The following is a 17,593-nucleotide window of genomic DNA, read 5'->3' on the forward strand; positions in this document are numbered from 1 at the left end:
AGAACAGAATTTCACTGACATGCGTCACAGGAGCAACGCACATTACAGATTTAGCTACATTCATACATTTTAGCACATATTAGAGCAAATAATCATTAGTGTACCGAAATGTGTTATATTGTAGCAGCAATAGAGTATATTGTAGAGCAATACATAATTTTTTGTGCTAATTTTTACATCACATTGACTGTATTCAATCATAAGTACATGCATTTCAATTAACATTGCTACTCCACCATTATTATGATTTCCTTTAATTATTTGTGTGACAGTGGTGGTCCTCATGTGACAGTAAAGAAACATTGGCAGCAACTAAAAGACAAGTCCTTCATGATAATAATGCTTGAAGGTGCTTTGCTGATAAGTTTTCCTGGAACAGAGCTGCAAAAAAACAAAAAACAAAAAAAAAAACTGTGTGGTACACTACACATTCAAATGTCTCCAATTCCTTGTAATTCATTTACAATGGAACAACGTCCAGTCTAATTACTTTGCATTATGGAGAAATTACATCACTTCCTGGGAGATTTAGTTACTGGGCTGGGAGAGTTTGTGTTTACTGTCTGTTACAGGCAGCGGAAATATGACATGTAATAATTAATATCTAACATATTCACAAATGACCTACCCCATAGGTACAACACCACTGAATGTTGACTGCTGAGTGTTCATGCATGAATGAGCAAAGTCATTAAAGGCAGATACCTTTATGCCTATTATTTGTTCAAGAACAGAGATCTTAACCAATATAACAACTTTAGATACTTTTTAGGTATATTCTTTAATACTTCTAGAAAGAAGGAAATGGTTTATTCAGATCAGTAAAAAAAAGTCAGTTCAATTCAGTTTTCATTTTCCAAAATAATTTTTGTTTCGTTTTAAGGTACTGCATACAAAAATGCATCCAAAATATAAGATGTACGAGTAACTTTTCAGAATGCATTACATTTTTGTTTATAATGATGATGATTTGACATAAAATATGACAGATGTAAGATCAACTGCTGAGATTAGCTAAAAATGATTTAAGAATCAGCATAAAGTGTGATTTGCTTAGAAGATAGACAGTCCTGTGAAACTATAATGAAGTAAGATGCATCATTAGTGATATTTTAGTCAAACAAAAAAAGTTAATTCCACCTTATCTGCTGTTTTCTAAAATGCTTTTATATTTATACAATGTCCCCAACAGAAAATGTAGTTGAACAAGGATAAAATGAATGTCTGTCTTGTTTTAACTGCTTTTTATTTTATTTTATAGCTCATCCTCTACCAAGGGTCAAAGAAATTAACTTGATTTACACTAACATAAATGCATTAAGCCTAAAAATAATGGTCATCAGTCTTTCAGGAATTTGCTCTGTGGAACTGGTTAAATGATTTGTGATTTGACTGTATACACACATACATGTCAGGAATGACAAATAAACAATTTGTAAAATGTACAACTCAACACTATATTAACATAGGGCTTTTGCTGAAATATACAGGGCCTGGGAGAACATTTTTAAGGGAAACAAACAGTACAAATGTTCTCTAAACAAAGCTATTTTACCTTTTCAGATGCTGGATGTACAGTTTCAGTCACCTTATCACTTTCCATAACTGAAGGCAGGTAGGTTACTCTAAGAAGTGTGAGAGAGTATCTGCACTAGTTGGCTTCTTGAGATCAAATCGGATTAAATGTGTGCTCTTACATAACTCAACAATGCCACACTGAGAAGGGTCCAGTTGTAAGGATTGTTTTTGAACATGTCCTTTTGATTTTTACTTTTTGATATGGAACAAATAATAAAATAAAATAAAAATGTCTTGCATCAATAATGTACAGAGGTCAATGAATTTAGCTTGAGAGACATTATGCCACACAACACACACTTATGTTAACAATATTGCAAGTAATGTTGCCAGAGAAACCTGTTTCATTATTATTTTGCTTAACAAAACCATTTTCCCTTAGGTGACATTGCACCTAGTTAGGTAACTTAGCTAACCTAAGAAGTGTACCCTAACAAGACTGTAAGGCTTACATGTGAAGATGTGTGCATGCATGCTAGTATGTGCAGGTATGGTGACGTGCTGGTGTGTATGGCAACTAGCTCCAGCGTACTATTGTTCAACAGGGAAGCCAGTTAGCGGGAAGGATTACGATGAGTAAACTTTTCCCTTCCTGCGCCATGAGGATTTGTGAGCAGGAGCTGGCCTAGTTTAACTGCTTTGTTAAATCCCCTGGAAGATTAAATTAGTGAACACAAAAGGGAAATGTGATGTTACCCAAATGGATCTATTCACATTTTGAAAATCTGTCAAATATATTTCCAATCTACATAATGATATAGTATAGATATGTAGCAATTTTTTTAACAACTTTTCTGTAGTCAGTCAATAGACAGAATTTGTTAAAATACACTATATTGCCAAAAGTATTGGGATACCCCTACAAATCTTCCTGTGCTTTTTCTTCTTCCCTTTTCTGGTTTTTGCTACTCTGAGTAGTATACAAATCTTGGTATTTAGGGCACTTTTTGCGTTTCTTTGCCTCTTCTTAACAGATCGCTTCCTGTACTCCTTTGTAAGTTGTAAGTTGCTTTGGATAAAAGCATCTGCTAAATGCATAAATGTAAATGTAAATATCATTGAATTCAGGTGTTCCAATCACTTCCATGGCCACAGGTGTATAAAATCAAGCACCTATGATGCATGCAGTATGCTTCTACAAACATTTGTGAAAGAATGGGTCGCTCTCAGTGAATTCAAGCATTGCAATTGTTCCACCTGTCCAATAAGTCCATTTGTGAAATTTCCTCACTACTAAATATTCCACGGTCAGCTGTTAGTGGTATTATAACAAAGTGGAAGCAATTGGGAACGAGGCCACATAAAATCACAGAGGGCGGTCAACGCATGCTGAGGAGCACAGTGCGCAGAAGTTGTCAACTTTCAGATAGCTACAGACAGATCACCTGTATAGAGCTTAATGGAATGGGTTTCCATGGCCGAGCTGCTGCATCCAAGCCTTACTTCATCAAGTGCAATGCAAAGCGTCGGGATGCAGTGGTGTAAAGCACACCGTCACTGGACTCTAGAGCAGTGGAGGAGACGTGTTCTCTGGACTGACGGATCACGCTTCTCTGTCTGGCAATCCGAAAGACAAGTCTGGGTTTGGTAGTTGCCAGGAGAATGGCAATTTCCTGACTACGTTGTGCCGATTTGTAAAGTTTGGTGGAGGGGGGATTATAGTGTGGGGTTGTTTTTCAGGGTTTGGGGTAATCCCTTAGTTCTAGTGAAAGGAACTCTTAATGCTTCAGCATACCAAGACATTTTTGACAATTTCATGCTCACAACTTTGAGGATGGCCCCTTCCTGTTCCAACATGACTGCGACCAGTGTACAAAGCAAGGCCCATAAAGACATGGATGAGCGAGTTTGGTGTGGAGAAACTGGACTGGTCTGCACGGTGTATTGACCTGGATGAATTAGAGCAGAAATTGTGAGCCAGGCCTTCTCGTCCAAAATCAGTGCCTTACCTCAAATGCGCTTCCAGAAAAAGGAAAACATTAACCTTGTGGAAAGCCTTCCCAGATGAGTTGAATCTGTTATAGCTGCAAAGGATGGGCCAACTCCATATTAAACCATACGGATTAAGAATGGGATGTCATTAAAGTTCATTTTGTTTCAAAGCAACAGGTTTTGTAACAAGCATTGTAAAGACAGATGTCCCACAACTTTTGGCAATATATTTTATTATCTACTTAAAGGATCGTTTTTCACTCTCATTTTCTAAACCCATAGAATTTTCTTTCTTTAAAGGTTTCATGAACTGGCATTTTGTCTTTTTTATACTGTTGTCTGAGGTCAACTAATGATGTTTGTGTGTTTTTTTACATTCAAAAACATCATAACTAATAAGTAATAGGCTATTTTCTACACTGGTTTTGAGGCTGTCTTCTGAACGCTGGGTTTTCGTGCTGAAATGGAGACTTTGAAGTAAACGCCCACGGCTAGGATTTGAGAAGATTAGCATATTTAATGAGCTTCAGCTCCACTGTCATATCTATTCCTCTGTCAGTTCAAAATCAGTTCACATGAGGGAGGGATTATTTAAAGCGGCAAATGCATTGATTCTCACAGCCACAGGGCTCGTAAACGTCTTTATCAAACAAACACAATGATTTATTTCTCATCCACCCTCGATTGGTTGGAATATTTCTGTATTTCTGTATTAGATGGCCCGCACAATCGGTTGATATAAGTGCAAACACACACACACGTGCGCGCCCAGATCAAGAAAGGATTTCTCCCGCCGGGCGTACGTTTTGGGAGCCCGTCTAGAAAACACGCATCCCCGGACTATTAGGCCTACATATAAAAAAGACGTTCTACTCATAAGTTTGTTGCACTATTCCTGTCGGATCCAATATAGAAGGCACAACATTGTGTCTGCAAATCCAGCACTTTAGACTTGTTTAGAAACGATTCCGCAGTGAAATGAAGTGAACACACAAATGTTCTTCCCCACATGAGCTGGAACTTTATTAAAAATAAATGAAGTATCACACATTCCTAATATTATGATCCAAAGGAAGCTTATGCAGCGACTTTGTTCTTCCACAATATCTTGCAATCTTCTTCCAACATGTTTATTGCTGCTGGCTAGCAAGCCGATCAGCTCCATGAGTCGGTGGGTGGGGCTACTGAATTAGACATTCTGTAGAGGCGATGTTTCGTCACGCGATAACGTAGGAATGGAGCTCACAATCGTTTTCTGGGCCTGGTGTCTATAAAAGCTTTTCTTTGACTAAAAAGGAAGTTTTCAGCTCTGAAACTTATATCACCATGACCTTTTATATATCAAAAGTTCAAGGGAAAGTTGATTTCTCAATTCATCACCCCTTTAAGGAATTTTAAAGAATATTTACTACTGTTCAAAAGTTTGCCGTCATTATTTTTTAATGTTTTTAAAAGAAAAACTCTTATAATAACTATATTTATTTGTTTAAAAATCCAGTACAGTAAAAAACCTAAAACAGTAGTATTGTGAAATATTACAATTTAAAATTATCTTATTTTTATTTTACTATCCTGTGAAGACTCCAGTCTTCAGTCTCATGATCCTTCAGCAATATGCTGATTTGCAGCTCAATAAACATTTCTTCTTCTTAATAATGTCCATAACTAGCCTGGCTCCGCCCCCCTACTTCGTACTTCCTCTCAATTTTGATTTTCCTTCAGTCTAGGACTGCGGTGTATTCTTAGGTTTTCTCCGGACAAATTTTTACCGGTCCAATCAGCGAACAGAGGGAGTGGCTGAGAACGATGACGCTGATGCTGTGCCCTAGTTTGAGTTGTAGTTCAGTAATAGCGGCGGAGAAAGATGCGAACGAAACCATTCATTCCGTTGTGGCAACGCTGCCGATTATCCAGAAGTTAAAGCCGGAGCAAGAACAATCTTTGCTGGGGTTCTTTGTGAATTCGGGAAAAGTTTGATTAATAAAATCAAACAGGTGCAATTACAATAAATAAATAAATAAAATTGTAGTTTTATTCCCTTCCAGTGCCGTAACATGCATCTCGAACATAGACAGTAAAAGATCTGGAAGACATAACAACACATTGCGCGGTCAGAACCGCTGTGGTAAAACTGTGGCTCTGTAGTCAGACCCTTTTCTTCGCGCCTTACTAAACCACGCCCCCTCCGCAAGTAATCTCATTTCAAATGCAGATGTCAGCCAATTACAACAGTGGGTGTTTTCACTGAAGACTCACAGCAGACACACCCCTTGAAACAGAGCATTCCAGCCAGAGGGGTAATATCAGTATAGAAAAAAATGCCTTTTATTTCTAAATTATGACATTTTTTGATGTAAAAACCATACTAACAATATAAGTACACTTGAGGAAACATTATTATTCAGAAAAATAATAAAACAATCCATGCCATGGGACCTTTAAAGCAGCATTTATTCTTATCATACCAAGCAAATTACATTTTATTTACAGCATACAATCATGTTACGGACCATGTGAGGAGTGCGTTCCCGATCACAAAACTCTCCCGTCCACCATGAATAACACAATCACAATCCAAAGGCACGAGTTTTAGGTTTTATCCTATGATTTTATCACTGAGGTGGTCTGCATTTTTTTTTTTTTTTGACGGATTTGTGAGAAACAGGTCGAAGGGCACATGACATACGTCACGACCAAACGTTAGCAATTGGATATGGCAATTCCAGAGTAGCTCAGGGCAGATCCAATAGTTTTAACCCTCTGGGGTTCTTCATTTATGGGTCACACTCAGGACCTTCGGGTCTAAAAGGACCCGGAGGTCGGGAATAAAAAAAAAAAAAATTGAGTAAAATCAATGAAATATATTTTTGTTCAATAATATTTTTTCTTTTCTTTTTTGGTGTTTTGAGATAATTTTATGATTTATAAATAATATTTATGCAATAATTATGACCCATTTTTTCCCATTGAATATAATAGAATTTTTTTTTTTTTTTCCTTTTTTTATTAAAGCTGTATTTCATTTTAGAGTCAAGCCTAGGCCTCATGAAAGCATTTTTTTTTATTTGATTGGTGCCATCTGGTGGACACAGTGAGCATTTTTATCACGCAATAGCACATTTTTACCACTAGAGTGCATTACAGAACCTGTGTGTGTGTGTGTGTGTGTGTGTGTGTGTGTGTGTGTGTGTGTGTGTGTGTGTGTGTGTGTGTGTGTGTGTGTGAGTTTTTGTTTGTCTGTTTTGCACTCTTAATGTTTTAGAGATTCACCCCTTCACTGTTGAGTCCTTTTTTTCTGCATCCTGGCTGATTTGTAGATTATATGCACAAAAAACTCTGTATTTTCATATTTTTGCCAATTTCCCATTCATTTCCTATGGGGGTCTTTTTTGACCCGAAGGCCCCGAGTGTGACTATTTTTTTTACGACCACTTAGACTTTTCCAATCCTGTCCCCAATTTTTTTTTCTGTCCATATACCAAGTACCAATACCCTCACCAAGTTTCGTACCATTCAGATGAAGCTACGATTTTTAACATTTCTTTCAAAAAAAAATTCGGGTCAGAAATGACCGAAGAACCCCACAGGGTTAAACTTCAACAAAGTACCCGCCTTCCCGGAAGTAAACAATTGTCAGTGGAAAGTGGCCAGACTCTCTGTACAAATTAAAACAAATTAAATTCAACAGTTTGCTTAATATTTTCGTGGAAACTGCTAAAAAAAATCATTATTTGATTAGGCTAATAGAAAAAATACTTTATTTAAAATAGAAATCATTTGCAACATCCATTTTGTCAATTTTGATTAATTCATGCATCATTTCTGATTGAAAGTATTATTCACCATCTAGAAACAAACTTTTGACTGTAACTTGTCTTTGCTAGTCAAATCAATACATTGCTTTTCAAAGTATCAGTTTGTGATTTAATATGGGTGTTTGGTCTCCAAGCTTCTCAGACAGCATCACAGAGCACTAGAGCAACATAATGTCAATGACATTCCATTGCACACAGCCACCGCCCCCTTTAGTTTGGCCTCTGTGAGTCTTTCACTCTGACTGCCCATGCAAACTGCTCACTGAGTTTGAACAAAAGGACAAGAAAAAAGGCCTTCAATAAGCCAATGTACAGTGAGAGTAAAATGATGCTAAACTCAGTGAAAGTGAAAGCAATATTTATTGCACTAATTAATACATTAAAAATAACAACAACAACAAAGGCATTAAATGAACATCTCTCTGGCAATGTCCCTGAATGTACTTATTTTGAAATGCAAAATATAGATTTTATATGCAAGCAGCAAACCAGTATTATTTCATGAGCGTTATCATCAGAAACCCTGTACTCTTAAAACAACAAAAGCAGCTCTCAGAAAAACCCAGACCGAGCTTCTAGCGAGGTTCTTGTTTCTCTATGATGCTGCCTTGCTACAGCTGTGATCAGGGCTGCCCCTTTCCCACTGCCATCCTCTGACAGGATGAAATCCACCTTACAATTCGGAGCAAGCTCTCTGACAGTGTCCTTTAAGATCGTGGAGAAGCTGTCATGAAAAGTGACATGTCAAGTTTAGGATACGTTTTCAACACATATCAAATGCAAATAAATATTCTGCTAATCTTTACTTACTGTGGATGTAACTTGTAAAGGGTGCCGTCCACTCCCACAGTAATCTCTAAATGATCTAGGCCACGGTTCTCTCGGATTTTGTCTACAATAGCAGCCATTCCTGCACCACAGAGCTGAGCTGCTCGGCGGGAAACGGCTCCACACACTTCCTTCACAATAATACTGTCATCACATGTGCTGTCCAAGCCCAAACTCTGCAGAATGCTCCTCACTTGCAGTAGTGCTAAACGGTCACTAAGTAAATGGAAGAAGCCACAGCATAAGTCAAATAAAGTAAATTGTGTCACATTTATTCAATAACTTCTAGTTTTTTCAAATGCCTACTAACTATTAAAGGGATAGTTCACTCAAAAATGAAATTTTGATTTTTATCTGCTTACCCCCAGGGCATCCAAGATGTATGCCAGTGGCCAATCTAATGCATGCCAGTGGGGTGTTTTTCTATGAAAGTCACTATGAAAGTAAAAAACACATAGACATACGAATCCATATTATACCCTGTGGCTTGTGGTGACACATTGATGTCTTAAGACACAGATTGATCGGTTTCTGCGAGAAACCAAACTATCTATGATCACGCCGTTAGTTTGACCTTCAGCGGATGTAATGGCATTGGGAATACTGGATGAGATTTGTCTGATATAAGGTAAAAAATACAATAAATACTGTTCGGTTTCTCGCAGAAACCGATCGTTTCGTGTCTTAAGACATCAGTGTGTTGCCACAAGCCACAGGGTTTAATATGGATTTGTGTGTCTGTGTTTTTTTACTCTCATAGTGACTAATAACTTTTATACATGTATTGAAATTAATATAAAGTAGTCGTACGCTAGCTTGTCGGATGGCGCATCACTGTCTGGCTTAAACCACCATGATGGCACAGTTTGCATTCATACAACAATGCAACAATAATAAAATAATGCATTGATATAAAAAAGGAAAATTACTTTAAATACTCAAGTACTTTTAAAAGCAAGTACTTCTGTGCTCTTATTTGGGTAAAAAAAAATGATGCTAGTGGCTAGTCTGTGTGCAATTCCACAAACCTGGAAGACCTTCTGAACATGAGCTATATAAGCTGTACGCTTTTTCTTTATAAAAGAACATAAAAGATAATAAGTAGTAGGGAGAATCAATAAATTGTAAATAATTTACTGCCATTGTGAAAATAACATGTAATCAATAAAAAAGTAACTGTAGTCTTATTTTTTGGAATTTTATAACCTATTTCAGATGACATGTAATCACTTACTACCCAGCACTGAATATATGAATAAGTTACTGAGTGCACCTTTATTATGAGATTTTGGTCAAGTTAAAAATGACAGTAGATGACCAAATATTTGGGAAGCTGAGCTCAGTCATGTGAGGCAGTCATGTGACCGAAATGTCAATGGTTAATGTACCTCTCAATCTGTGAGAGGAACTTGGTCTCAAAGATGCCTTTGGTCTTCAGTCTCTCTGTGATGCGACCACGAAACAGAAGGCCACGTTTTGTGAGATCAATGAGAATCTGCCTTACAATCTCTCCCAAATACATTCCACTAGTCATCTTTTCAAACCTGTAAATGAGAGGATAACACATTAGATAATATTTTGAAAATATCACGTCGTCAATGCTTATTTTCTTTATATAAATACTTCTTATTAATAATATTAATACAAATAATACATTATTATTTATATGTATTTTTATACAAATATAATATAAAAAAACTATAATATTTCACAAACACAGCATAACATTTTTACTTATTGCTACTTATTTTTGCTTTTAGCACTGTTCATTACAACAGGTTGCTATGCTTTGAGGAAATCTTAATAGTATACTGCCTCCATGTGGACAAATGCAGAAAACCTGCTGTTTAGGTAACCATCGGAAAATAATATCACTGCCTAAAAATGGTAATCTTTACCTTTGTTTTCCTGCATTGAGTGAGCCTCCGTCCACTTCTCGGTCATATCTGGTCCGAATGTCCTCAATATTATCATTTTCACCAAATCCACCCCACTCAGTGTTTACACACATCTGCCCTTCATCACCCTCCACAAACTCGATGTTCTTCATCTCCTCCATGTAACACACATTGCTGCCCGTTCCTGCAGAGTTAATAATCATACATGTGTTGACATGTTGCATACTGTAATGCTTCTTCTTTATGTGTGTTGATTAATCAACAGTGAGGTTGTCAGTTACCATACAGCTTTAATGAAATACCACAGAAATACCTTGGAAATACATTAAGACCTACCAGCAATAAGACCGATCTGACATTTAGGGTCCTCATATGCACATGTCATCATTGTGCCAACTGTGTCATTCACTATAGCAACGATATCAAGGTCAAATTCCTACAAAAAACAAATGAAATCATAACCACACAATAAAAACAACAGGAGCACAAAATAGTTTCCTTCAAATAAGAGGATTATTGGCCTAGTTATTTATGAAACAATATAAGCATTGAAGCCTAAATTGATGACGGTGCTTCTCTATAAGTGGATGATTGTGTGATTTCAAAAACTATTGATGTTTGCTTTCCCCTCACATTTCGTCTTTTGATGGCCTCTCTCAGCATATCCACTACATCATAGCCCTCGCAATCTGTTGCTTTGAAGCCTTTTGTCCAGCAGACCAGATCTCCCTAAACAAGTAGATGATGCAAATGGAAAGGACGATCAATTAAGAGTAGTATTCATCTTTTTGATGTAATCTGAAAGCTTTCTGTCCCTCTGTTGACAGCTACACATCTACCACTTTGATTGCTTAAAAAGTCCAAGAGATCGTAAAACGAATCCATATGAATTATTTTTTTTTACTTTTATTCACATAAACATTCATCAACCCACACATCAGTTTGATTTGACGCTTGACGTGTGAGAACCAATGAAGTTTGTTCTTGTGAATCAAGCATGTTTCGATTGAGCTTCTGTTTGATTGCCGATCAGTGTTATATGTGAATAAAAGCCTAAATTCAATCTGTTTATCATATAAAGCAATTAAGTCTCTTCAATTTTTTTAACTAAACCACTTCATATGGATTTGTTTAAGGATCTCTTTATTAACTTTTTGAAGTGTCACAGTGGTAGTTGTGTAGCTGTCATCGGAGGGACAGGAAGCTCTCAGATTTCATCAAAAAGGTCTTCATTTGTGTTTCGAAGATGAAAGAAAGTCTTATGGGTTCAGAGAAAAGTAATTATGACAGAATTAACCCTTGTTGCTGACAATTGAAGTGACCTCTGACAATTGAAGGTAGATGCTTTTTACCTTATCAATACCTGTCTGACTGCATGGGAAAGAGAAGGTGAAGCCAAGAGGCAAACGAGTGTTCTTCATCCCCATATAGTCCAAGAAATCTGAGATGCACTGGACTATGTGGTCAAACAACTGGAGGGAAAAAAAATGATCAACTTAAAATGTCTTGTGAACATTGTACTGATACATTTCTGGACCCTATAGTACATTGAATTTAAATATGTAATACTAATGAAAACCAAAATTATTGTTTTTTTTTGTTTATAGTGTTTCACCTCCTCTCCTGTACCCTGCATGATCTCCAGTGGGATGGCATAAATCTTGTTGTACATCCGGACTGAATTCCGCATACCAGTACGAATCTTAACCACCAACACACGGAAATTGGTTCCACCAAGATCCAAGGCAAGGTACTTTCCTTTTTCTGTGAAAGTAACAACATTCAATGGATAAAAAGTCAATCAACAAGACTTCAGATTTATTCTGTTTCCTGAATATACACAAAAAAGGTCTACATCCTCCCCTCAACCCTACATAGGACAAGCAGTTTGAAAAAAGAAAAGAAAAAGTATAATATAATATAGTGATAAAAATAACAATATATAGTGATAAAAATAATAATAGTGCTAACAATAAATAAATTCTAAATTCCCCAAAGATTTTATAGCATGATTGCTGTAAGTAGGCAGTTTCCTTTTACCTGTCCCATCTGGAGTCCTGTAAACATATGTGGGCAGCATTTTGACTGATGCGCTGGGATGCGACTCTTTCTTTAATCCTCGTTCCAACTCCACATGCATCTTCTTCTTCACTTCTTGGAGCTGTGTGGAGTTCAAGGCAAAGGCCGAAAGGGTATCATCAATCTCCTTACGTTGGGAAGCCAATCGCTGAGCCACTGCAGTCACCATGGCGGCACCTTTTGCGCTGCCACTTTCAGACAGCACAAAACGGACATGACAGTCTGACACCAGATGGCGGACCACCTTGTGGAGCCTCTTGGGGTACCTTTAAAATACAGATATGAGTATTAAACATTGTGGGTTTAAAAAAGCATCTTCAGGGTTTTAAGTGCAAAAGAGAGCTGACATACTGTGGATGTGTTCGGTAGACCGTCCCATCCACTCCTACAGTGGTCCGAAGGATCTTCAGCTTCTTGTTTTCTCTGATCCGTGTCAAGATGGCAGCCAAAGCGGCAGCAACCAGATTAGCTGACCTGAAGGAGACGATGGTGCAGACATGCTGGACAGCAATGCAGTCATCATCACTGGGATTAAGTCCCAGGTCTTCCAGGATCTCTTTGGTGTTCTCCAAACCCCCTTTATACCTGAAAACATCCTCAGTTAGAATAAACCGGCATTCATGGTGAATTAGGGTAGTCTTTTCAGCAGGGAAAATTCCTAATATTCTAAAATAGTCACTTAAACATGAAGATTTTTAAATAAAATTAACAATAGGTTGGCCTAGGATTCTTCATAACTACAAAAATATGTTGCTTATTTTAATCTTCCTAATATCAGTTTATATTTGAGAGCATGTCATCTTACTGTTCAATCAAGCAGATATGGTTGGTCTGGAATGTCCCCTTGGTCCTGAGAGCATCACTGATTTGGCCACGAAACAGTAGACCCTTTTTGGCCATTTTTAGCAGGATGAGTCTCACAAGCTCTCCCATGTACATCCCACTCACCATCTTTTCAAAACTGGTTACAAAGTCACAGTTACATAGCTACATAGACTATAAAACATGGTGTTATTTAGACTCATCTTTTGGGAATAATCTTTAGTAAGAATGGATATAAATCAGGGGTTCTCAAACTTTTTTACTATAAATGTCTTTCATTATTTTGCGCCTCCTCTTGTGATATAATATGATAGGCCAAATCAAACTTTGGCCCACAGGCCCTAATTTAGGCATCCCTGTGTTAAAGGACTATTATGAATCAATACCCATTAATAAGGACTTACAGCTGTTTTCCTGGATTAATTGAGGCGGCATCAATTTCACGGTCAAAACTTGTGATGAAATCATCAAGGACACCATCATCTCCAAATGCCCCCCATTCCGTATTAATACACATCCTGCCTTCATCTCCTTCCACGAGATCAATGTGTCGCATTTCCTCCATGTAACATGCATTAGTGCCAGTACCTGCAGAAACAGACTGCGGCAATAAATCAAGCTTTTAATTGTCTTTATATAAGAGGGCGCTTCCTCGCCCTTTCAAATTTTTACCGGATGCTTATAGTTCAAACACATTGTGTTTTAGACATTGAGATTTAGTAGTCTTTTATCTTACTCTTAATTTGTGTCTTTTTATTTAATTTTAAACCATCTGAGAGAAAATTGTCCAGTTCGAAAGTGTCCAGTGGGGTCTTACCTATTATAACCCCCACCTCACAGTTCTGGTCATCATATCCACAGGTCATCATGGCCCCCACCGTATCATTGACCATAGCCAGGACATCCACGTCAACATCCTACACACACACACACACACACACACACACACACACACACACACACACACACAAGAAAATGTAAACTGTGGAGAACTTCTGCTCTGCAAATTTTCACAGGGACAATCCAGTTATTTTTAATAGGAATTCACACGATTTTGGAATTTAATGTGAAGGTGATTTCCACATGCAGATTTCACAGCAGTGTCGGCAGAAGGAAAGCTGCTTGGTTTTATAGTGGCTGTGTGAGCTGTGCTTTATACATTGCTACATTATTAAAAATAGACAATGGAACTTTTTTTTTTGCTGATTGTCATGAACACCATTCACTAATACCAGCTGACTAAGTGTTATGACTTCTACTTAGAGTAGCACCAGTTTTTTATACTTTCTCAATTTGTTTATTGCAAATGCAAAATGCTATTCATACCTTAACCTTACGGATGGCTTTCCGCAATGACTGCACCACATTGGTCCCTTGAACACCTCTCACCTTGAAATTCTTTGACCATGACAGTAAGACACCCTGTCAACACAAACAATATTGGTTCATTGATAAGAAAATCCACTCAGTATCTCAATGACTTGAGAACCTTGATCAAATTAAAATGGTAATATTGCATTTTATATATGAGGTTCAGTTGTACCTCGTCTATTTTGGACTGTGCACATGGAAAAGAGAAGGTGAAGCCCAGGGGTCTTCTTTTGTGATTAATGTGATTTTTCTGCAGAAAAGACTTCAGAGATTCTGCCACATGGTCAAAAAGCTGAAAGAAAGGACAGGCATTTCAAAACATTTAATAAAAAGGTTTTAAATAAGACATTAGAATAATCTGCCCCTAATCCATGTTATTATCTACAGTGACATTGTGTAATACACATGAACAATTCTAAAAAGACTGAGAACTGACACAGTTTATTCATTTTTTTTCATCATAATCATACTGGAAACAACTTATAATCGGCAATGGATTCCTTATTGTTATGATTCAGATTTGTGAATCAGTAATCACCTCTGTTCCTCTGCCATTAAGGACCTCTTCAGGTATGGGAAACGTTTCACTTTCCATCTGGACTTTCCCCTTCCCATCTTCTGAAACTTTCACCTGTAGTACTTTAAATTTTGAACCCCCCAGATCCAGTGCCAGAAACTCACCCTTCTCTGCAGGAGAAACGTGAAAGAACAGATGTTAAGCTATCATAAACACGAACAGATTTTAATGATTTAATATTACTCAGTGGTTCTACAAATTTTCTGGTGTGAAAATGGTTTCAATAGTAACCATGACGTGGCCATGCGTCTTGTCAATCACCTGAGCCATCGGGTATTGAATAAACGTGGGTCGGGAGCATCTTAACTGCAGCCGTAGCGTTGCTCTCATTTGACAGTCCTTTTTCCATCTCCAGCCGAAACCGAGATGATATGTCCACCAGCTGTTCATCTGACAGGCGCATGCCATACAGATATCTGTCTACCTGTTGATAAAAACACTATTATATCAAACACTACAAGCTTTGAGTGCTCTTCTGTTGCCTGCCGTCATGTTTCCTTCACATTTGCTTCTTACATGCATTCAATTAAACACAATACTGGGGAATAATTGAATGAATAAAAGGGTAATAAAAAAACAAGATAAGATACTGAGAAATAAAAACATTTATTAAAAATGTTTTTAACACATTTTTAAGAAATGACAAACATTAACAAGCAAAAAATTGTACTATTATTATCAGTAATGCATGCAATTATATGACATAGTGAAAGATAATATAGGCGTGTTTTTTGAGATAAAAATTATACTGCTGTAAAATGACAGATTCAACTATCAGTGAAAAATGTGGACATACATTTATTTCCAAAGGCTTGCACATAAAGTTTTGCTTTCAAATATTTTATCCCTACGAGTATGATGTCTACATGTTGTTCTTCATGAAACTAACATTTTATTCATATATACAGTAGAATATATATGCTCACCCAAACTACATTTATTTGACCAAAAATACAGTAAAATGTAATTAAATATATGATTACAGATTAAAAGAACTGTTTTAAATTTGGGATATATTTTAAAATAGAATGTACTCCTGTGATGCAAAGCTGAATTTTCAGCATCCATTACTCCAGTCTTTAGTCACATGATCCTTCAGAAATCATTCTTGTATGCTGATTTAGTCCTCAAGAAACATTTCTGATTATTATCAACACTGAAAACAGTTGTGCTGCTTAATATTTTTGTGGTATTAGTGATCTTTTTGGACAGGATTCTTTTATGAATATAGAAAGTTCAAAGAACAGCATTTATTACAATTATGTATTCAATTAAATAATCATATTTTATTACATATAATTATATTTCTATGTATTTTTTTGACATTTGAATGGACAAAGGAAAAGCAGCCAAAAAAGTATCCAGCATCCCTAACACACAGGGAACATCCTCATAACTTTGGCTAATGTTCTGTCAAGTTTCTCTGAATAAACTCTCTTCTCTCAGTAATTTTAAAATGTTTGTTCAAAGTATCTGGTCTTTAATAATGTTCTCAAAAGGTTAGCTCAGAAACTTTATTTATACTTCGTTAATCGAGCATTCAGAAAAAATGTTTTCCTTATTTAATGGAAACATTAACAAAATGTTTTTAGAATACGTTTTTTTTTTTTTTTTTTTTTTTTAGCTGGAAAGGAACTCATTGAGTACAGCTTAAAAAGCATCATAGGATGTACCTTTGCTCCCTATAATAATTCCCATCCTTCTATTTGTCATTTTATCGCTGGAATGACTTAGTAAAGCGTAATAACGAAGAGCGAGTAGGTGTGGCTAACCTTTAACTGGAAATGTACAATAGATAACTTCATAGTAAACTATTTAAAGAATGGGTATTAAATAAAAAATAAACATAAAATATAGATAAAAAGAAGAGGCCAATGACAAATAAGCTACAATAAAATAGTCCCTTGTTTAAATTACAGCTCACAAGGTGTAAACTTTCATGGAGATGAAAATCAGTTCAATAAATGCAGATGAGGAGGTCAAGGTCCTTTTTTTCTCGTCATGCTGTCTGTTATCTGCCCACAAGTGGCATGTGTGAGAAGAGTTAATGATTCCACAGGCCTCAGTGAAATCACATTCATCATCAACACTAGACAGCTTCTGACAATACACTGATAGAGTTAGACTCTTACTGTCAGCGCAGAAAACCACAAAACAGAACATCACAGAAAGCTTAAAGTAAATAAAACTAAACTTTATCAAGGCATACAGGGCATTATTTTGTAGAAAATTTGGTTGCACCTTATTTTAAAGTATGTGCACTTACTTAAGAAAGTACTGGGTAACATGGGTTCAGGTTATGTTTAGTACCTAGTTATTACCCAGTTATTGCAATTACTATAATAAGGACATTATGTACATGGGGAAAAGGACTGTAAATAGTGATAGCGAAAATATAAAATTCTGATGGAAAGTTTGTCTAAAAACACATTTTAACAAGAGGCTTATGAACAATTACCTTCTTGATCTGATCCTCCTGGAGCTTTGAGAAGTAAAAGGACAGCAAATGGACTGCAAACATCTTGACTTCCTGTACCTCAGATAAAATGTGATTTACTTATTAAAAATCAAAATGAATTAACAGATTTAAATGGTGTATCTAAAACCCCCCTGAATCCTCAGGAGCAACTCTAGTTATGATTGAGAAACTTTTCTTCTGAGCTTTTATTTCACTAATCCAGAGCAGTGTGCCT

At 36.6% G+C, this 17,593-nt stretch overlaps 1 protein-coding gene across 1 annotated transcript; it reads right to left on the reverse strand.

The window, feature by feature from the left end:
* Nucleotides 1-7,666: 7,666 nt before the first annotated feature.
* Nucleotides 7,667-17,557, reverse strand: hkdc1 (hexokinase domain containing 1). The gene is made up of 18 exons (XM_067421828.1): nt 17,359-17,557; nt 15,162-15,324; nt 14,862-15,010; nt 14,496-14,615; nt 14,279-14,374; nt 13,770-13,869; nt 13,357-13,540; nt 12,936-13,091; nt 12,482-12,715; nt 12,092-12,396; nt 11,667-11,815; nt 11,404-11,523; nt 10,685-10,780; nt 10,388-10,487; nt 10,052-10,235; nt 9,542-9,697; nt 8,136-8,369; nt 7,667-8,049 (listed from the first exon to the last, which is right to left on the reverse strand). Exons 1-18 carry the CDS (start codon nt 17,419-17,421, stop codon nt 7,878-7,880), a joined length of 2,781 nt encoding a protein of 926 aa, XP_067277929.1. The 5' UTR covers nt 17,422-17,557; the 3' UTR covers nt 7,667-7,877.
* Nucleotides 17,558-17,593: the final 36 nt, after the last annotated feature.

This window comes from Pseudorasbora parva, chromosome 17 (genome assembly GCF_024679245.1).
Source record: "Pseudorasbora parva isolate DD20220531a chromosome 17, ASM2467924v1, whole genome shotgun sequence".
Taxonomy (NCBI): Eukaryota; Metazoa; Chordata; class Actinopteri; order Cypriniformes; family Gobionidae; genus Pseudorasbora; species Pseudorasbora parva.